General features: G+C 41.1%; 1 protein-coding gene across 1 annotated transcript in view; it reads right to left on the reverse strand.

The window, feature by feature from the left end:
- Positions 1 to 21,080, reverse strand: part of GPC4 (glypican 4) — a 108,938-nt gene that overhangs the window by 7,712 nt on the left and 80,146 nt on the right. Inside the window, exons 3-4 of the mRNA XM_032620055.1 lie at positions 14,638 to 15,029; positions 2,091 to 2,256 (exon numbers count right to left, since the gene is read on the reverse strand). Coding sequence (XP_032475946.1) covers positions 2,091 to 2,256; positions 14,638 to 15,029 — 558 coding nt within the window. The remainder of the gene's footprint in view (positions 1 to 2,090; positions 2,257 to 14,637; positions 15,030 to 21,080) is intronic.

The following is a 21,080-nucleotide window of genomic DNA, read 5'->3' on the forward strand; positions in this document are numbered from 1 at the left end:
TATTACTCCTGACCTTTTATATCAGCTTATTAGAAATAAATAATAAAACACCCATTAAAAATGAAGTTTAGATATAATTATATTCCTCCTCCCTCCAGAAAGTATCACTTAAAATAACCGAAGAAAATTGATTCTGAAATCCTACCAATTTCCACTTGGGTTGAATTTTTGTTTCATCAAAGATAACAAATGTAATTTGTAAAACACACAGCGAGAATAGTGACAGCAAAGGAAGTCCTCCTTGATTCAGAGTACCTGGTTGAAGACGTTAATTAAGCAAGCCAGAGTATGGTTTTAATATGGACCTGCAGACTCTTGGAAAAAATATGTAGAAGAATTTGTATTTTAAGACAAGTTTCTGAGTTATGGTTTCTGTCAGACACATTAGAAGAACAGAATAGTGTACCTCATTCCTGATGTGCCTGTAGAAAAGTTACCCAAACTAGATCATTGTCACCAGACATTTTTGCTACTGTATAGCAAATGCTACAGCTCTGTCCAGAGAACTAGTGCATTAGATGTTACAGGGGAAAGCGAAAAGGCAAACCATCTTGTTTTTTAAAAATGAATTTAGCAAAAGTGAGCTGCAAACTTGACATTTGGGGTGGGGGTGAGAGTCGGATTAAAAAAGAGAGAAAGAAAAAACTTTCAACTTTAGATCTAGAAATGCCACGGGCTTTTATTTCCATGGGAAATATTTTCCAGCAACAATTTCTCCCATGGCTTCTTTCTGGGCGTGATGGGCCATTTGTGCGTGTGTGTGTTGACTGGTCTTATGCCTTCCCTTTCATGGGATTCTGCTTTTCTGTGTGTGGAAGATTTTTTCAGGTCTTCTAGCTTTGAGCTATTTAGGCTACAATTGTGCTGAAGCGTTTGGTATTCACATCTTCTTTTCCCCCCTTGTGTCAGTGTTCTCAAGAATCTGTTGGAGCCAATTTATTGATGCACTTTCAGAGTTAATATGGTAATCAGCTCTCATGCAGACTAAACAGCATTCCCCGGCTCCGATCCCCGCATTCCCCTCCCCGAAAAAACCCTCAGCAAATTGCGTACATGTTCCCATGATGTGGACAAATAAGTGAAAAATAGGTGCTTACAAAGACACTCAAATTCTACAATTATGTAAATGTGACTGGGTATGGGAGGAAAACCTGAGTTTGTTTTGGGGTGCTGATAGTATGTGGGTGAAGACCCACCACCACTAGCAGCTTCAACAACTGCGACTAACATCCCGGGATTCCCATATGCATTAAGCAAGCATCGAGGGAGTCGATGACTGGATATTTCAATCATCCATAATTTGTCCCTTCCCACATAATTAACATTCTTAGAAACAGGCCACTTTACTTCCATTGGTGTCTGGGTTCCCAGTAATGGTTTTCTAAGTTTTAGGTGTAGACGAGAACACTGACCTCTAAAATTATCAGGACAAAAGTCCTTCCATTCTCACCAGAGCAGTCTGTGATTGTTAAATCTCTACAGAAACATAACCCTTACATTTCCACAATCAGATTGCACCTGATCCAAATACCCAATGGGTATCTGGCCGTTTGCAGAAGATTTGGTTGCAATGTAACAGATATAACATTTGAAAAGCCGCTTTCACATCTCAGTGATGGCTGTACTCCAGCATTTACATGGATACCAGCCTATGATGCAGAACTAAAACTGACCTTTAGGGGGAAAATGTCAAAAAATCACTTTCTTGTTATTAAAACTTGGTATTCGCTGCGTCTAACGTCTGTCTAATGTCTTCAGAAGTGCCACCATTAGTTCAAGGGAACATTTACCTGTAGAGTGGTGTGAACTTTCAGTACAGTCAGAACTCTGGCAAACACTACATAACGAACAGAAATTTCATCGCTGATAATTAAAACATTCCTTGGGGAATTCCCTGGCAGTCTGGTGGTTAGGACTCTGCGCTTTCATTGCCAGGGCCTGAGTTCAATCCCTGGTCGGGGAACTAAGATTCCGCAAGCCGTGTGGCATGGCCAAAAAAAAAAAATTAAAATTAAAAAATAAATAAAACATTCCTTGTGGCAGAAGCTTAGCAATCAATAGCAACAGAAATACATTAATCGCCTGCTCACCTATGAAATTGTTCCACTCGAAATCAAGATCCCCTTGGTTGGCCAAACAACCTCTCATGATGTTGGAGCAGTAGTTGTAACAGGGTTTCACAGTCACGAGACCTTGGCAGTGGGAGCAGTAGATCATCTTCAACAGGGCATGGGTACACTGGGCTGTGGGATTTACCTAATTGGGAGAAGAAAAAGACAACGGTGGGGCAAAGATAGACATAGCAATTGCAAGTCTATCAAGTTGACTTTGAAGGCTTGGCCGTGAACTTCCCTTAAGAATGAGTCGTGATGGGTCACACTTAGCAGGCCTGGCTTGCTTCCTGAAGAGCAAAATTAGATAAAGAAAAGGGGTATGCTGGGAAGAAGGTGGAGGTAGGGATGAACACTGAATTACCTTAAACAACAAAGTTGCATATCACACGCAGACTCAACTACTCGCACTCATTTTAAACGGCTCAACGATTTCAAAGTCCTTTTACGAATAAATTTCCAGGATCGCCGTAAGATGCAGTAGTAGAGGTGGTCTTTACCTGCCTGCCATCCATGGCCAGCTGTGGCCTCTCCCATCACCGTGTTTGCCTTGCCAGACTGGAACTCAAGCACATCTTCTCTTCAGACACATTGACTACAAGACTGCCCTTTCACACGTAAGCCCCCAGTCGTTTAGAAGGGTACCTCGTGTGTACTCCCTTCTGTGCCAATAGCTGCACAGAAGACAAAATTAATGTATCCTACAGGGAAGAATGTGAATAAATTTGAACCTGGGGTTCTGTGAAGGCCGTCCAAGGCTTGGGAGCAGTATAGCATAGAGTGCTCAGGGAACACTTGATGAAGAGGTGGGACTTCAGTTAAATTCTGAAGAGGGGGTTGGATTTATTTATTTATTTTTAAAATTTTTATTGAAGTAGAGTTGGTTTACAATGTTGTGTTTAATTTCTGCTGTACAGCAAAGTGACTCATATTTATATTATTTTTCCTATTCTTTTCCATTATGATTTATCACAGGACATTGAATATAGTTCCCTGTGCTGTACAGTAGGATCCTATTGTTTATCCATCCTACATATAATAGTTTGCATCCGCTAATCAGAAGGGGTTGGATTTCAATGATCAAATGAAGGGAGAACATCGCAGTTAGGAAGAATGAAATGAACAAAAGCATACGTGGTACTGAGCAGACCGAGGAATCTTAGAACGGGGTTGAGGAATTATGGGAAATAAGGTTGGCTGAGTACAGGAAGGGCTGTGTATGTGACTGGACAGTAAAGGGGATTGAAAACCAGGCAGAAATCAAGACACCATATGGGAGGACACAGGGAGCTACTGAAAGTTCATGAGCAAAGGAAGAGGCAAGGATGAAGGTGGCACCGAAGACGGATTGGCCTAGGCGTCCTCTGTAGAGAAATGAGACTTGGTTTCATCTTTCTTCAATTGTTTGGCCTTTCAATTGCACTTCTATAGGGTGCAATTGTCTTGGGCATAGAAGAGCCGATCCCATCCTGTCACTCATTTCCATCAATGCTTAGAAAGGATCATGGCCAGGATCACAAGCTGGCAGCTCCCCAAGAGTTCCTGTGTTGTCATTCTCTCTGCGCCACCCTCCCCTTTTGGAGTCAATATCAGAGGATTAGTGCATTCCTCTCTATCAGTACCAACCAGCTCTGCAAACAGAGACTTCTGAAAGCAGATACCACCGCAGGGAACAGATGCTGGGATGCAGGGCAGTCCAGCAGTGCACTTCACCTGCTCCGGAGCGTAACTTTGGATACCACTTATCAACAGTAGCCTTAGGGACAGGAACGGGAGATTAGCACCACCAGAAGAAAAACTTCACACTGTTAGGCTCCTATCTGATGTACACACACACACCCTCTTATCTCAAACAGAACTCTAGCCTAAAAGGGGGAGGTACATCCAACAGGACGGTAGTTGTATACACCGAAGTCAGGGTTCCCTGCGAACAATTAGGACTTTTCCACAGTTTTAACCAGTGCCAAATGTTTTCCTAGGCAGTAAATTAGCCCTTTTAACTATGTATTAACGTACAGTAAAATCTTGGCTAAACAATGCCCTGGAGGAATAGCCAATCTGGATAGCTAGGTTTCCTGGACAGCAACAAGAGCATGCCTTTAAAGTCACAGAGAGTTAGGACTTTGATACTTTCCCACCCCCTCACTGGACAGAGGAACAAACAGGCCTGGAGAGAGGAGGTGGCCAGACATTCACAGAAGTTGGAAGGGGCCCTAGAGATCACTGAGTACAGCTCTCACATTTGAGGGATGAGAAAACCAAAGCCAAAGAGAATAATTGACTTGTGGGCAGCCACCTCACCGCATATGACTCTAGCACTGCACCTTAGGAAACACTGAAACGATTTCCCACATATATCATGTGTCCCTGCCTCTTTAAACTGAATATATGAAACTCGAATCTTAAGCATCGGTAGTTTTCTGCTTTATCTTAAATTAGGTTCCACATTGGTGAGATTGCCAAAATGGCTGGATTCTGGAGAGGTAAAGAGTTATTATGAAAATGCCTGTGAAAACCAGGTTAGTGCGTGGCATTTTTTTATTATGATGCTTATCAGGAAACAATGGACTTGTGCGAGAAAACAATGTAAAAAGTTAACATGTCAACAAGCAGTTACTGAGCACCTACTATGTGCCAGGGATTATTCTGGAATGCATTTGTGATTAGGTAGCAAGGCAAGTAGGAATTTCTAGACTACGGGACCTGTCCTAGAAAACACAAAGAAATTTCCAAATGGTGTAGACCTTTTGGAAATAAGCAAAAATTTTAAACTCCACAATTGTGCTCGAGAAACGCTTTTGGCCAAAGAAGTCCTTTCCCTTTCTCTCTCTTTTTGAACTCTACGATGGGGTTCACTACATCCTTGGTTCAACTGTAAGTCAAATCATTTATGCCGTAGGCCTTACAGGAGTATCCTAAAATAGGCTGATGGAGCCTCAAGTTTTAAAAGAGAGACCAAACCAAATGACACAGTAGAGTTTTATTAAAGGAAGATTATGAAGCTGGGTTTGGCGGAGTTTTTCCATTTCATTCTTTGGCTAAGTACGGGCTCATGTTCTGCACATGACTTGTTGTGTAACTACTAAAAATGATCACAAGGAACTCAGCAATAACATGCTATGGAAACACTAAATAATACCAGAACTGGGGAAGTTATAAGAAAACTGGGATGAGAAAGGACATATGAAATACCAAAGTTAGAGAAAATCTGCCTTTCGTCTCACAACCACTGATCAGACTACCACGCAGTGTTTTTTACATGAAGGGAATTCAGAACCTGGGAAATAAACCCCTTGTGTGGGATAAAGTAGGAAGACAAAGGCTTTTAAAACAGTCATGAGAACTAAAGAAATAGTGGTCCCCTGCTATGCTCACTCCCCCAGAAGAAGTGATGAGACTACCCCCCAGGTCTTGGGTCCCCATTCTCACTGACCTGACCAAGTTCAGGATGGTGAACACAGAGTACTAAGGCCCAGCTCTCCTTTCTGACTCTGGACTACCCCAGTGGACAAACAAAATGGCTGTCTCTCTTTTGGAATCGTCTGTGGCTTCTCGGTAAAGAGCAATGTAGGTTGGTCAACAAGCCAAAGGAATACTATTGCACTGGGAAGAAAGAGCCTAATAGTATATAGTACTTCAATTTAAATTCTCCTGTGGAGTTTCTGGTAAAATCTAGCATCTCCTTGATCCAGTGATGGCTCTCGCTGTCATGTCATGATATACCAGGCCCTCAAGGGTACTCCATTACAAGCTCTCAGCGGTCTCTCCACCATGCCAGGGGCAAACCTTTCACCCGAAAGCAGATATAATAGTAGACGAAGTCATACCGTGTTCTGGGGATTTAATAATTTTGAATATAAATTCAACTTCACTCACATTCTACTCCCTTGTAACACTCAAAATCAACCACTTCTCTCAAGTCCCCAAATAACTCAGTTACTGAAATAATTTATACCAGAAGACCCAAGACTCAGTGGTAGATCATGCCACATGGGGATTAACAAAATGGGTAACCAAACTCTAAGATCTTGCTTTAATCCTCACTTACGTACTGATTCTCTATGGCCTGCCGTGCCACTTAAAATGATCAATCTGATTATTCCTTTGGGTCACAGGTCTTGACTAATGTTTGATATGTTTTCCTTTTATTCAGAAGGGTCTGTTGAGCCCAGATGTGACTTCCAGAATCCTTGGGGCTGGGGGAGGAGTCGGGTAGGGGTTAATTATGGTTGCTTTTATAAAAGTCAGATTTTCGGACCTCACTTAGCAATTCAAAAGTTATTTCTCAAAATGATATTTAGAAAAAACAGGAAAAGGAAAACTGTACACACTTCCCTTCCTCCTTTGAACCACTGACATAAAGAATGGGTTGATGGTCTCAGACAGAAAATGCTTATTCAGTTTCTATGGTTTCATGATCATGAAGGTCATGATGTTAATACTGAAGAGAAAAATATTCTGTTCGATGTCAATTAATTTTCTACTGATAGCTTTTATTGGACTTTATTGCTTTATATGATATAGAGTACTTACTATGTGCCAGGCTCTGTTCTAAGTACTTTATATGTATTAAACCATTTAAGCTTCAAAATAATCATAGGAGATGAGTATTATTATTTTGTTTCACAGATAAGGAAACAGAAGCCTAAAGAGATTAAGAGACAAACACATCTTCCAGTAGATGGCCAAGATTTGAAATGGGGCAGTTTTGTCCTAGAGCAGGTACACTCAATTTCCTTGATGTATATCTTTTGAGTGCCAGACTATCGGAACCTTAAGGGCAGCACATGGGGCTGGTCCTCCTGCATAGCTCGCAGATCTAACATAGGGTATCCACACACAGTGAATACCTCAGCTCTGGGGTTGGATATTTTCTAGTGAGAATTTGCAGGTTTCAAATTTACTGACCAAATGAATCAGTTTTTATGTTGATGGGCAAGTTAGGATGCAACTGTTCCACATGGAACGATATCTGACTGGACAACTATGGATGAGATGACAGATTTTTAAATAATTTTAATAATAATTTTAAATAATGACTTATGCACTCAATGCACTCAGTAGCCACAACTACTGAGCCTGTGTGCCACAACTACTGAAACCCATGCTACAGGGATGAGAAAAAAAAATATTCACCAGAGGTAGACACAAAGAACTCAAAAGCTCAAGTAAACACTGCTGGACACGAAGAGAAAAGAGGTTACTGGAACAAAACAGGAAACTATATATTTTGCCAAAGTTTTAACAGTTTGAAAAACTTGCAGCTAAATGTAGCAGAGATGATCAATTTCTACTAGAACGTGGCATATTATTTATATAAGGAAAAGGTTTTGACATTAATTACAGAAGAATGAGATGGCTTGATTTGTTTACTTTGGGGGACCAGTATGATAGAAAGGGAACATCGTCTGGACTCAATATTCCTTTATTAACTCAAATCAAAATCAATCTGAGTTATTGAGCATAATGACAATACATTAATAGTCAACTTCCAAGCCTTATAAAATCCTTCAAGACTGACTAAGGTGTTTCTAAATGGTAAGGTAACAAAGAATTTAGATCTTAGGAGCTAGTCTATGTTTCATGGTAAAAGTCAGTGGAGGGGGAGGGGTCCTCATTTCCTTTTTAACTTATTAAGACTCTTAAAAATACTCATTCCTGCATTCCTCAGGGTATACATTTAACGTGACATCTGCACTCCATTTCTGCTATAAAATGCCTCTGCAGAAAAGTCCTTTTCTCTGCAAAGACTCTCTTAATATAGATTGAGACTTTCTACCAAATAACCTGCATTTTCCAAACACCACATTAAAAACTACTGCAAGCCGCCTGAAAAAAGAGAAATCCTGGAACAGAACTCTTCACACAGCCTGGATCTCATTTCAGTAATTCAGAATGAGCCTTCAGCCACATTACACAGTGATGGCAGTCAACATGCGGCACTCAAGTTAGAAACACATTTCCTTCTAGTTTCTTCCAGTTCCTAACACACATTCACTGCAACATTTTTCCCCTGCACTGCCAATAGTACCAAACAAACAGAAAGGGTCTAGATTTTTATCTGTTCTTGGTAACATAAGCACCCAACAAAAATAACAGGAAATCGTTCCCCAAATTATGGTCAAAGAAAGAGATAGGGGGACTATCAAAGAAAGAGATAGAGGACTTCCCTGGTGGTGCAGTGGTTAAGAATCCGCCTGCCAATTCAGGGGACACAGGTTCGATCCCTGGTCTGGGAAGATCCCACATGCCGCAGAGCAACTAAGCCCGTGCACCACAACTACTGAGGCTGTGCTCTAGAGCCTGTGAGCCACAACTACTGAGCCTGTGTGCCACAACTACTGAAACCCATGCGCCTAGAGCCCGTGCTCTTCAACAAGAGAGGCCACCGCTCACCGAAACCAGAGAAAGCCTGCACACAGCAATGAAGACGCAACACAGCCAGAAATAAAGAAAATTTTAAAAAGAAAAAAAAAAGAAAAAGATAGGGAACCCAAACACGCTGTGAGATGTGAAGGGTTTATTCAACAACTTCCCAATTCAGTTTGATTTCAATACACAAACGTGCTAAGAAAGAAGGTGGAGATTCTCCTAAGTCCCTGATAATAGGATTTTAAACACATAACAAAAGATATAAAATAAGCTAGGATTCATTCAGGAATATTTGGAGCCACACTGTAGCTGAAACTGCATAAATGCTTGAAAATAAGTCTTGTGTTTTAAATTAGACTCAGTTATGATAACTTGAAGCATCATTGTATCCGCCCCCTTGTAGAGGGCTCTATTATTGTTTTGAGAGTATTCAGTCCTTGACACTTCCCACGCCCCTACCTTCCCCATGTCTCCACCCCTGTATGTATTACAGTGTATAGAATATATATATATATATATCCCACCTTCCTCTTTGCAATTCTAGTCTTTAAGGTTGTGTGTGAAAAATATTAAATGTTGAATACATATCTACACTTAAAAGCTTTTTGTATTGCTCATTTTTAAAAATAGACATAATGATTTGGGGAAATGGTGTAGTACTCTTGTAGGTGTCCGGGCATTGCGAATAGACAACAACAAAGGGGGATCAATGGAAATCGTTTTCAAGGCAGGATTTCTAATTACAGTCCCCGGAGTTTGGGGTTGGGGTATAGACACAGCCCCATTATGTCAGTGTTAATTGAAACCATGAGAATGCAACTCTCTTTGGCATAGGAGCTATTAATTTTCACGGTGCATGTAACCACTTGTGCATTTTTGAAAGACCACAACAGACTTCACCCTTCCAGGCAAAACTGCTGCTGCTAGCAGGTAAATGAGAAATGTATCATGAACCATGACAAGTAAAGATGGAATAAGTAATACAAAGATGTGTAGCACCAGGGTATTCGTGAACCATCTGTTCCTAATTAAAGGGACTTTTCTGAAGTTTGAATTGCAAAGCTCAATGGAGCAAGCTGAAATCACTGGATGTCTGCGCCCAGAAAAACTGAAGCAAGGCAAGCATACTTCAAGTAAGAAGCGAGTTTCTCCTGAAGTCAGTTAAGCTTGCTGGTGCTAATAGCCTTTAAAAGGTTTAGTGATAATCAAATCATTGCTCAGCAAATAACAGCAACCCTTTTGTTGCAAAAGTAAACTGGAGAAGCAGAGCATCTGCTCATGAAAAGAAAGTGTGAGCATCTCTGAGTTAAGTATGCATAACTAGTCCCAAGACCACAATGGTTTTCATAGTTGACTTTAAAGGCTTCTTTGTAGATGAAGTGGGTGAGGTTCTCCACCCTGAAGGGTCTTTTTCAGGCCCAAGGTAATTAATTCTACTGGACACCAAAAGATGGAATGTATTTCTTGGGTTGCTCCAGTTCCACCCGTCAACTACATTTGGACAACAGTTCCTACATGAAAAAACATTGCTTGGGTCCCCACACTGTTAGAGCTTACTAATTTTTCTCAATCAAATGTAGATTATTTTCAACATGTTCAATTTGAAATATGATTTTCATAGCCAGATCATTTACTGTCTTCCCCATACCACTACACCTTAAATTAAAACCTCTGTTGAGCTGATACTCATACTCCAAAAACGAATGTAATGAATATTTTTTCAAATGTGCAAGTATTCCTTTCCAGCCTTCTAAAAAGAAACATTACACTGATGATAGATTTTTACATAATTTGTGCTTTGGCATCTTTAGAAACTGATTTGATGCTTGAGTGTCTTATTATTATGTAATTTAGATATAACTCAACCTAGTGGAAGGGTTTGATTTCAAGTCAGTCCGTAAGTCAAGAAGATGCTCAGTGGTAAAGCAAAACGTTATTTTTTTAAAGTTATCAATTACAAACACAACATTTAAAATAGTCATATTTCTCAAAAAAAGATATACAGATGGCCAATAGGCACATGAAAAGCTGCTCGACATCACTAATTATTAGAGGAATGCAAATCAAAACTACAATGAGGTATCACCTCACACAAGCCAGAATGGCCATCATTAGAAAGTCTACAAATAAAAAATGCTGGAGGGGGTGTGGAGAAAAGGGAACCCTCTTACACTGTCGGTGGGAATGTAAATTAGTGCAGCCACTATGGAAAACAGTATGGAGGTTCGTCAAAAAAAAAAAAAAAAAAAAAAAAACCTAAAAATAGTTACCATATGATCCAAAAATCCCACTCCTGGGCATATATCCAGAAAAACACTCTAATTCAAAAAGATACAGGCAACCCAATGTTCATAGCAGCACTATTTATAATAGCTGGGACATGGAAGCAACCTAAATGTCCATCAACACACAAATGGCTTAAGAACATGTGGTACGTATATACAATGGAATACTACTCAGCCATAAAAAGAGAATGAAATAATGCCATTTAGAGCAACATGGATGGACCTAGAGATTATCATATTAAGTCAAGTATGTCAGACAGAGAAAGACAAATACCATATGATAGCACTTTTATATGTAATCTAAAAGATGCCACAAATGAACTTATTTACAAAGCAGAAACAGACTCACAGACATAGAAAACAAAATTATGGTTACCAAAGGGGAACGGGGTGGGGGAGGGATAAATTAGGGGTTTGGGATTAAAAGATACACACTACTATATGTAATATAGATAAATAACAAGGTCCTACTGTACAGCACAGGGAACTATATTCAAATCCTGTGATAAACCATAATGGAAAAGAATATGAAAAAGTGTGTGTGGGTGTGTGTAACAAGAAACTGTACACGAGAAACTAACACAACATTGTAAATCAGCTATAATAAAAAAGATTTAAGTCATAACAGTATTTTCCACTAAACAATTGGCAAGTAATGTTTTACTGAAAGTAAATTGAGCCCTATAGCTTGTATTCATTGTATTCTCGTATAACAATGCAAACAACTCTTAGGCAGACATGAGAATACAATGAATATAGAATAGGGATCAATTCTCCAAAAATTTAGGGTCATATTTGGAAATTAACTTTCTCAAACAACTTGAAAAAACTAAGGTACACAGAAATTTCTTTCTTGCTTTAAAAAAATTCATACCAGGGCTTCCCTGGTGACGCAGTGGTTGAGAGTCCGCCTGCCGATGCAGGGGACACGGGTTCCTGCCCGGGTCCGGGAAGATCCCACATGCCGCGGAGCGGCTGGGCCCGTGAGCCATGGCCGCTGAGCCTGCACGTCCGGAGCCTGTGCTCCGCAACGGGAGAGGCCACAACAGTGAGAGGCCCGCGTACCTCAAAAAAAAAAAAAAAAAAAAATCATACCAAAAGCAACATTGGAAATTGTGATTATTTCCTTCTGGGTCACATACTCTTTATTGCACAGGTAAGTAAGGGTGAACAGTCAATCTTGTTGATTTCCCACCAATCTTATTGGTTCTCAGTTAATTCTGGGAACCATGTCAAGAAGAATGCGATACTGGGAAGCCTCGAGTGTTTATCTACCCTGGGAGGTGGCATAACGTGGACTAGACTTCTAGCCCTCAATCTTTTAACCTGCTTCCTTGGTTCGACCACCACCTTCCCCCTCAAGTTAGGGGTTCTGGAATCTCAGTTCTCTAAAGGGGCCCCAACGGGGCTAAGGGAGGCTAACACCGTGGCAGGCTTGTGTCAGCCTGGTCCTTTTTCCCAGGAATCAACTCAGAGGGGGGATGGTTAATGTAAAGAAACCACTTTCAGACACTTGCAAAGGGTGTTCTAGTCCTTGCTTTTCTCTTTGGCACACACATGCACACGCACATAGACGTTCAAAAGCACATGGCACGCATGGACTCCCCTGGTGGCGCAGCAGTTAAGAATCCGCCTGCCAATGCAGGGGACGTGGGTTCGATCCCCGGTCTGGGAAGATCCCACATGCCGCGGAGCAACGAAGCCCGTGCACCACAACTACTGAGCCTGCGCTCTACAGCCTGCGAGCCACAACTGCTGAACCAGTGCGCCGCAACTACTGAAGCCTGTGCACCTAGAGCATGCGCTCCGCAACAAAGAAGCCACCGCAATGAGAAGGCCGTGCACTGCAACGAAGAGTAGACCCCGCTCGCCGCAACTAGAGAAAGCCCTCGCGCAGCAGCGAAGACCCAATGCAGCTCCCCCGCCCCCGCCAACAAAAAAAGAAAAAGAAAACCACAGCAGTACCTTTCTGCCTATTCAGCTTAGGATAAATGCGAGGAATTGCTGAAGGAGGGCAGATGAGTTAGGGGAACTACAATGTAATTAACTTTGATCTGGATTAACTGTGCATTGTTTAGGGACTCTCTGACAGGAGCATCTCCAAGATTAATAATGGTTGCAGAGGTGGGGGCAGCAGTTCAGGATTCAGACTATTCCTTTAATTATACCCATTATCTCCCTACTTGCTCCCACCCACCCCTCATATGCCCCAACGATTTTTTTTGTTTTATTTTTTTGCAATTTATGACGAAAATATCAGGAGGAAAAGGAGTGAACAAAAACGTACTGTAATGAATTGTTTCCTGATGGCTTATGGCTGGGAAATGGGAACACACACACACAATTGTAATAATGGAATGCAACCAACAAACTAATACTAACATCTCCCAGTGCTAACATGAGACAGCCAATAAGCACCTAATTTTTAAAATACACAATTCTTTATCTTCACTCTGGTAAATGTAAGATTCCTCGCTAGGAGGACCATGTATCCTGGTCTGCCCATGTTATCTGGGTATAATTGTTTTTAAGCACCTCCTGGTTTGGACAATAAATTATATGGCTACCCTAAATCTGAATGAACTCTCTAAGAAGCCACTGGATTTATATTTTACTGTTAGTATCACTGTCTAGTTTGTATTTTGACCAGTCCTCCAGTCCTCAAAACAACCAAATGGGCTAAAATTTGGCTTTTCCTTTGAGGGCCTAAAGGTAACAGCACTAAGATCAGTCCTGCAAAGATAACTCTGCTCCAGACTATTCTATTTCTTCACTGGCGTTGAGTCACAGAGGGTAGAGGTGGAAAGGCCTTCAAAAGGTTTTCAAATTTCATCTTTTTTGGGGGGTGGGGGGAGTGAAGGGGCCATAGAATCTTTTCCCCCTTGAAATCATGTTCAAAACCCTACTACATACAACTGAGGAAAGCAAAGCTTCCCTGGTGCAGCCAGGAGATAAAGGCACAGAGGCAGGGTCTCGTCCACTAGAAGAACCCTGTGTCTCCCTTATCTCTCCTCAAGGAGGCCCCTGAGGTACCTCCTTAGCTGGCTCCAAAGAACAGTCTGAAAAATACTGGTCTGGTCCAATTCCTCTAATTTACAAATGAGGAAAATGTGGCTTATTTCATTTGCTTTTTCCTGCTAGTACAATTCCATTCTATTTTCTGGTAATTCTATAAACAAAGCCATTAAGTCAAGAGCAGGTGGTCCATATTAATTGTCATAGAAAGGTCTGTCTTCTAAAGGGCTCTGAGTATACCTTATAACAAGGAAACATATAGTAATGGATGTGAAATTCTTTTCTAGACTGTAACTAGCAGGCTCAAACATAGTCACTCAAAACAACCAAATGTGGAGTCTATCTGTATATGTTTCTTTCTCTGAAGGAGAAGCAGAATAAGAGCTGAAAAGAATATGGAGGTATTAAATCCATTTTTTGAAAGTTTTTTTGGCTTCACAGCATGTGGGATCTTAGTTCCAGGACCAGGAATCAAACCCTTACCCCCTGCAGTGGAAGCATGGAGTCTTAACCACTGGATGGCCAGGGTAGTCCCTAAATCCATTTTTAAAATTAAGGTTCCAAAGTGAACACATATCCTGCTTCTAAGAATAGTTACCAAAGAAACCACAGGAAAGAATGATGTTGATACGTGAAGATGTTCATCGCTGTATTGTTTATAGCCACATGATGCACATGTATCAGGAGGAAGTGTAGGAGAGAAGAGGGGAGAGAAAGATGAGAAAAGAACAGAAGAAAAAGACGATTGCTATTGAGACGATGGAATTCTACTGACCTATCTTTCCACATCTCCCAAACTTTCTTTTAATGTGAAACAAAAGAAAACAATAACATAGAATGCAAACAGCGCTTACCACCGAGACTTTGCTCACTACATCTCTTGCAACTGCTAAGCCCTGAGCAAAAGTGCGGGCTGCTACAAATGCACGAGTGACCTGGAGCTTCAGTTTCCGAGGGACATCTCCAAAGGGCTTCAGCTGCTCCGTGTACTTGCTCACGCACTCCAGATAGTCGTCTGTGAAGTGGTACTGGGAGTTCACTAGGCGGAACATCCGCTCCAGGAGGCGGGCCCAGAAGTCATTCAGCATTTCTTCCAGGTTCACATTTCCTGCCACATAGTAGCGCTTCAACTCTTCGAAGAGATCTTTAAATAGCTCGGAATTTTGCATGTACAAGTGACCATATGTCTTCACAAACATGTCATTCAGGGATTTCTCCGCATTTTCAAGTAGTTCTTTGAAGAATTCTAAAAACAAAACCAAAAAAGAAAGGAAAAAAGAAAGAGTTCTCAGTAATTCAACAACAGAGTGCTTGCTTTTCAGGTAAATCTGAAAACTGGAAAAAAAAATCCTGAAATTAAATTGGAAATCATGCTTGTATATAAGGTGGATTTCTTTGGGGGGATCTGGCATCTCTGATCGTTTATCAATGAAAGGAAACCTATGTCACAAAGTCACGTGTCTATGTCTAAGAGGGAAAAAAATGAAACTTTAAACGGACAACTTCTCAGGACTCCCTCCCTCCCTCCTTTTTCTTATTTAGTCACAAGGTAAATAAAGAACTGGATAAAAATGGATACATAAAGTCTAAAACATGAGGTTTGCCAGAACTTTTTACTATAAGAATCTAAACCAGGGCTTCCCTGGTGGCGCAGTGGTTGAGAGTCCGCCTGCCGATGCAGGGGACACGGGTTCGTGCCCCGGTCCGGGAAGATCCCACATGCCGCGGAGCGGCTGGGTCCGTGAGCCGTGGCCGCTGAGCCTGCGCGTCCGGAGCCTGTGCTCCACAGCGGGAGAGGCCGCAACAGTGAGAGGCCCGCGTACCGCAAAAAAAAAAAAAAAGAATCTAAACCAAAGTGGATAATGCCTCCTCATTGTAACATGACACCAGGACAGGTGTTTTCAAGACATGCTGTTTACTTAGACATGATTATTTTTTCCTTTTCTCCTCCTTACATCTATATGACATATAAGAAAACTGCCTGGGAAATGCTTGAGGCCAAGAAACAGAATGAAACACCACACATAAGCAGGAAAAGAACTTCTCAGGTGTTCCCTGTGTCATTAGTATAAACTGGGATATCCAAGGTGACCTCGGGTTGCTAAAGGATTCATACAGTAAAACCATGAGATTAAGATAACATGGAAAAATAAGTGGGAAAAAAAAGAATACCTGTGTTTTTTGGGTTTTTTTCAGATTTACTTTTTGGGCACCGCATACCCACACAGCCTAAATGTTAAAGACTTTAATCTCTTAAATACAAATGTCAAATTAATTTCTCCTGAAGCTTTTCTCAGGGAGCTCCCTGAAGAGAGGAGCTAACAGTCTATCTGCAACATTGATCATTCTTAAAGACTCTATGTCTGGTATAAAAATAAACACCTCATGGTATCAAGTTTATAAGCAGGAAATGTAATGAATACCAAAGCAAAATATAAGGACCACATCAAGAAAGAAGCTGCCTCCAAGTGAACATGGAACAGAAAGGAAAATAAGACAACTCCTTCAAAGCCAGAAGAACATTAAGTGATCTTCTCAAAATGCAATAGCGCTACAAAACCATTCTCTACCGTTTGCCTTTTATTTCCTGGGTTTTCTTCAGCGAGAGAAAGGGAAATCCCCATTACAACTGCACAGCCTGGCATTTTTACCAAAGTTCTCTCCCTGGAAGGAGGCCAGAAAGTACATAAGGAGCTAGGGGAATGATAATGAAAAGAGTTACTCAAATCAGGTAGCTGGGAAGGCCTCTGATTCTCTCTAAACCCCAAGTGGTTCTCGACTGTGCTTCCATGGGCACACACCATCACCACTGGGACACAAGTTCTTGGACCCCACCTTAAACCTACTGGATCAGAAACTCTGGAGGGTGGGACCCAGCCATCTGGCACTCTGCTATACCCCAAAGTTTGAGAAGCAAGACTCTAGCCAATGAAACTTCTCCCATTTTGCCTCTCACTAGCAATCAGCACCAACCTGGCAACTGTGCTGAACGTGAAGCATTCAGGGTAAGGGTAACGTTTTAATTAGAGGAAAATATATTTCCAATAAATTGGGTTTAAAATTATTTGTTGCATTCTTGGGTGTCATTTCTTAAAGAGGTTTCGGGGATGAATTTTCTTGTGTGGAAGTATCTCTCAACTAAGAGTCGAGATGTAGGCAGCACTTTTCTAGACTTCAGAGTTGTGGAATCTTAGGGCGAGAAAAGACCTTAAATGTCATCTGGTCCACTTCCCGTACCGTCCTTGAATCACTAGCGTCCTTGCCAAGTGGTGCTGGCTTTCACATACTGGAAAAATAAAGCCTGGTTATTGAGATCAGTATGGAAGCCTTGTGTCAATCCAGTGCCACTAATATTTCACCATCCAAAAGAGCACATTCCAAAGGCAACCATAGGTCCTTCCTTAGATTGGATTTTTACTATATTGCTCATAAAATTGGCACACATCATTTAGTGTAGAAACAGGATGTTGAGAATTATTTGACTTGTGCTTTCATGACTCATTAAATAAGTAATTCTGAATACTCACTTGCATTTCTAATGAATGCTGGTTTTAAGGGTTGGGGCACAGTGGCATGTCGAGCTCAGTTTTAACTGAAAAACACTATGAAATGTCACTATTTTTTTAGGCTTAATCCAGGTCAAAGACACGCTAAGACACTGAACATTTTATGGAAAAAATAAAACATTCTTAGAGATCCTCATTCAGGTCAACAGCCTATGGGTCAGTATAGTCATATATAATACAGCTACTTCAAAGTACAAGAGCAATGATCCAACGAAGAACAGGACTGATTCTAACCCAGCATGCCCTCTGTCCAATACCACAATGGACATTACTTTATTTCCTGGGACTCAAATTCTGCTAGGAAGGTTTTGTGTGTGTGTGTGTGTGTGTGTGTGTGTGTGTGTGTGTGTGTGATGTTAGCTTATATTTTCAGAGTTTAGTTTGGTGCTGTATACATATTAAACTCTAATTCATTTAATCATTCAGAAAATTGATTTCCTTTCCTTCACATTTTAAAAGATTCTTTAGTGTGGCTGTATAAGTTGCAGATATAATTCCACTGAGTGGATTATATATAGAAATTCTACAAAACTGATATAAGGAGTTAAAATCTGCTAATTTGATCTCTTCAAATAGCTATGCAATTTGACAACTATGTACTAAGTGGTTGGTATGGGCTCAAATCAAAGCACACAGCTTTGCCATGCATCTTAACCTTCCTGCCCAAAGAGACTGTAATGAAAATTTCTAGAAAGATGAATTTTCTCCATCCAATTCACCTTTACTATACCCGCCACGTTCCACGCATGGTTTTATGGAGGCACCAGGGACTTTTCAACTATCTATAAAATCCTTAATCTTTCATTTCATACAGCATGTTTTTTTTTAATATTCATCTATTTCACCTGCAAAGTCAACAGAACAAAAGTCAAGCGAACCAAAAGACCCAAACTCATTTCTCCTTAGACGTGTTCTTACTGGTCGTGGTAAATGGGACTATTCTACCTATGCTTTTTGCCTCAAAGAGATCTTTTAAGGATGGCAGACATAATTTAAATTCTAAAATGCATACCAATTAGGTACAATATCAATCAAAGCATAATAATTCGCTCTAAGAAAAAAGGGGGGAAAAAACTTTTACATCCATTTCTCCTATCAAACTAGCCGCTCTCATATGTTCTTGTAGATTCCTTAACCTCCCCACCTCCCCACCTTTCTTCCCACGTTTCCTTCTACAATGGGGGACAGAACACAAATTAGACATTCAGGACCTGGTCCCCAGCCACCAACAGCAACTTCATTCATCGCTACAAAGCTCATCTCCACTTCCCCCCCCCCATTATTTAGAACTCAGAATCAGATCTTAACTGCTGAAGAAAAACTGTGCAGGTCTGAGACAACGAGCCATCATCCCATTGTAAACATTATGCCTGAAGCCAATTATAAGACACTTGGGGGCTAAGAGAGAACCAGCCAGGACCAGTGTAAACCAGAGTTCCACCAGGATCAGAAGCTGACTTAACTGGAATTCAGATCTCCCTTGCAGCAACTGCTTGTATTCATGAAAAATGCGGCTCAGAGAGTCTAAAAGAAGAGTGAGAGAGGAGACAGTTTATAAGCATTTTAAATATGGTGTCTGTGAGCAGGGTTTATTTCTCCTTCAATTTTCAGTTTGGGGGCTTAAGGATTTATGTTCCAAGGATGAAGCAACTGCTACGCCTAGGGCTCATGAATGACCACAACATAGGAATGGAAATAAACACTTTAATGTGCTAGGATCTAAAGCAGTATGACACAGTAGGAAAAGCATGGGCCCTCTCATTTACGAGCTGTGTGACCTTGACGGGACAGAAGATCTAAACGCTCTGAGCCTCTGTTGCTTCTTCTTCCATAAAATGGGGCTATTACTGCTCACCTCATATGGATAATGGCTAGCACACAATAGCTGCTCAGTGAGTGGACACTATTCATAATATGTGAAATAATGTTACTGTCACCTTCAGAGTTTCTTTATATCTACAATTATTGAAAAAGAAAAAAAAACCTTTCAAGGCTGGTTTTTATCTTTATTGGCAGAGTCAAATATTAGCCATCTGGGGGGAATATAAATTAAGCCAAAGCTGCTGGAGAATGGTTAAGAAGACCCAAGGCCTTATAAAACTGGGAACAATTCAGCCAAAGGAAATGCTTAATGGCTCTAGCTTCCAATCCTGTGAAACATCCCAGACATCTACGAGGGTGGAGCAACTCCTGAGTGAAAAACAAGGGATGAAGAAATCCAGGGAAGAGATTTTACATGATATTACAACTGTGCGTATATACAAAAATATCGAGGCAAAGAATCAGGGAAAGGAAAACTGAGAATTAAGCGGCAGGTCAATGCCCCACCCTCCCCATGTATATTTCATCTGCATCCTACCAGAAGCACCTCAATGCAAGGGTTGAGCTAGGAGACTTGGAGATTGGGAGTGTTTTCCGGCTCTAACATCTGATTATTCTTAATGTCAGTAGTACCAATTTAACATGGGAAAAACTACTAGAGAGAAAAGGCAAAACCTTTCCGTATAAAAGTTTTCTATGTAAATATCCTGTCTTTTACAAAAAGAAGAACATCATGTACTTCTGGAGCTTCTATCCCCCCGCCACTTGTCTTGCATCAAATAAACATTCAAAATTCTTGAAACAGGTCAAAAGACCCTCAGTTCTGCTATTAAATGCCATTAGCTACTACTTTATAAACAATCGACTGGCTATTGATTAATGTGCTAGAATGCATTCTAGAATTAACCTGTGATCTGAAGAGACTGGATGGAAGCCCTTTCTATTCAATCCATTTGCTTGGTGCTATAAATTACCCCCTTGTATTTATATCATTAGGAAGCTGCCTTTTACATATAAGGATTTATTTCCTCTTTAATGTAAAGGCTGTATTTCACAGCCCTGGTGTGGCGTGCAAACAGTAAGTTACCACATCCACAAAATTCCTAAGAAAGAAGTGTCCTGGTACATGCTACAGATCATACTTCTCACACTGTTAAGAAAACTCAGAGTTATAGCCATCCATTCTTTCACCCAAGATCAAGTACTTGATGAAGAACAGCTAACATAAGCACCTACAAGTGGAAGGGGGGAAAAGAAGGAAATTAAGCAAGTATTTTACTGACTGAAACCAAAGACTATCTCCTCCTCTGTCTTGCTTTTTTGGTCAAGTCTGTGTTAAGTTTCTAACAGGCACTTTCCTCAGGAGTGCCTGCTAGGGAGGACACGGTGTACTAAAAGCACGGGTACTTGACTAACAATGAACAGCTGTAGCCCAACAAAGGTCTTCTCCTAGCAGGAGAAGGCCATTGCCAGCTGAGGCCCTTATTAGGGGCTGTTAGCATATGAAAGGGGGCTGGGGGACCCTGCCACTGCAGGAGCAGCCCTTTCTTCCCAAGGTTACTTTTAGTAGTTAATGCATTTTGAATGCTAATTCTCTCTCCGGGCTAACTTGGCCAGGGACACACAGTCAGTACGGTAAGGTCCCTTCCCCTGGACCACATTCCATTTCTAGCAATGGTACTCCCAGCACCAGCTAGCCAAGTCACTTTAGCACAGCCGGATTCCTTCTCACTGAGAATGGCCCATGAGGGCATGTTTAAGAAAGCTCTGAGGGGACTTTCCTGGTGGTCCAGTGGTTCAGACTCCACGCTTCCACCTCAGGGGGCATGGGTTCTATCCCTGATCTGGAAACTAAGATCCCATATGCTGTGCTGTCAGCCAAAAAAACAGAAGAAGAAGAAAACAATGCT

This window comes from Phocoena sinus, chromosome X (genome assembly GCF_008692025.1).
Source record: "Phocoena sinus isolate mPhoSin1 chromosome X, mPhoSin1.pri, whole genome shotgun sequence".
Taxonomy (NCBI): Eukaryota; Metazoa; Chordata; class Mammalia; order Artiodactyla; family Phocoenidae; genus Phocoena; species Phocoena sinus.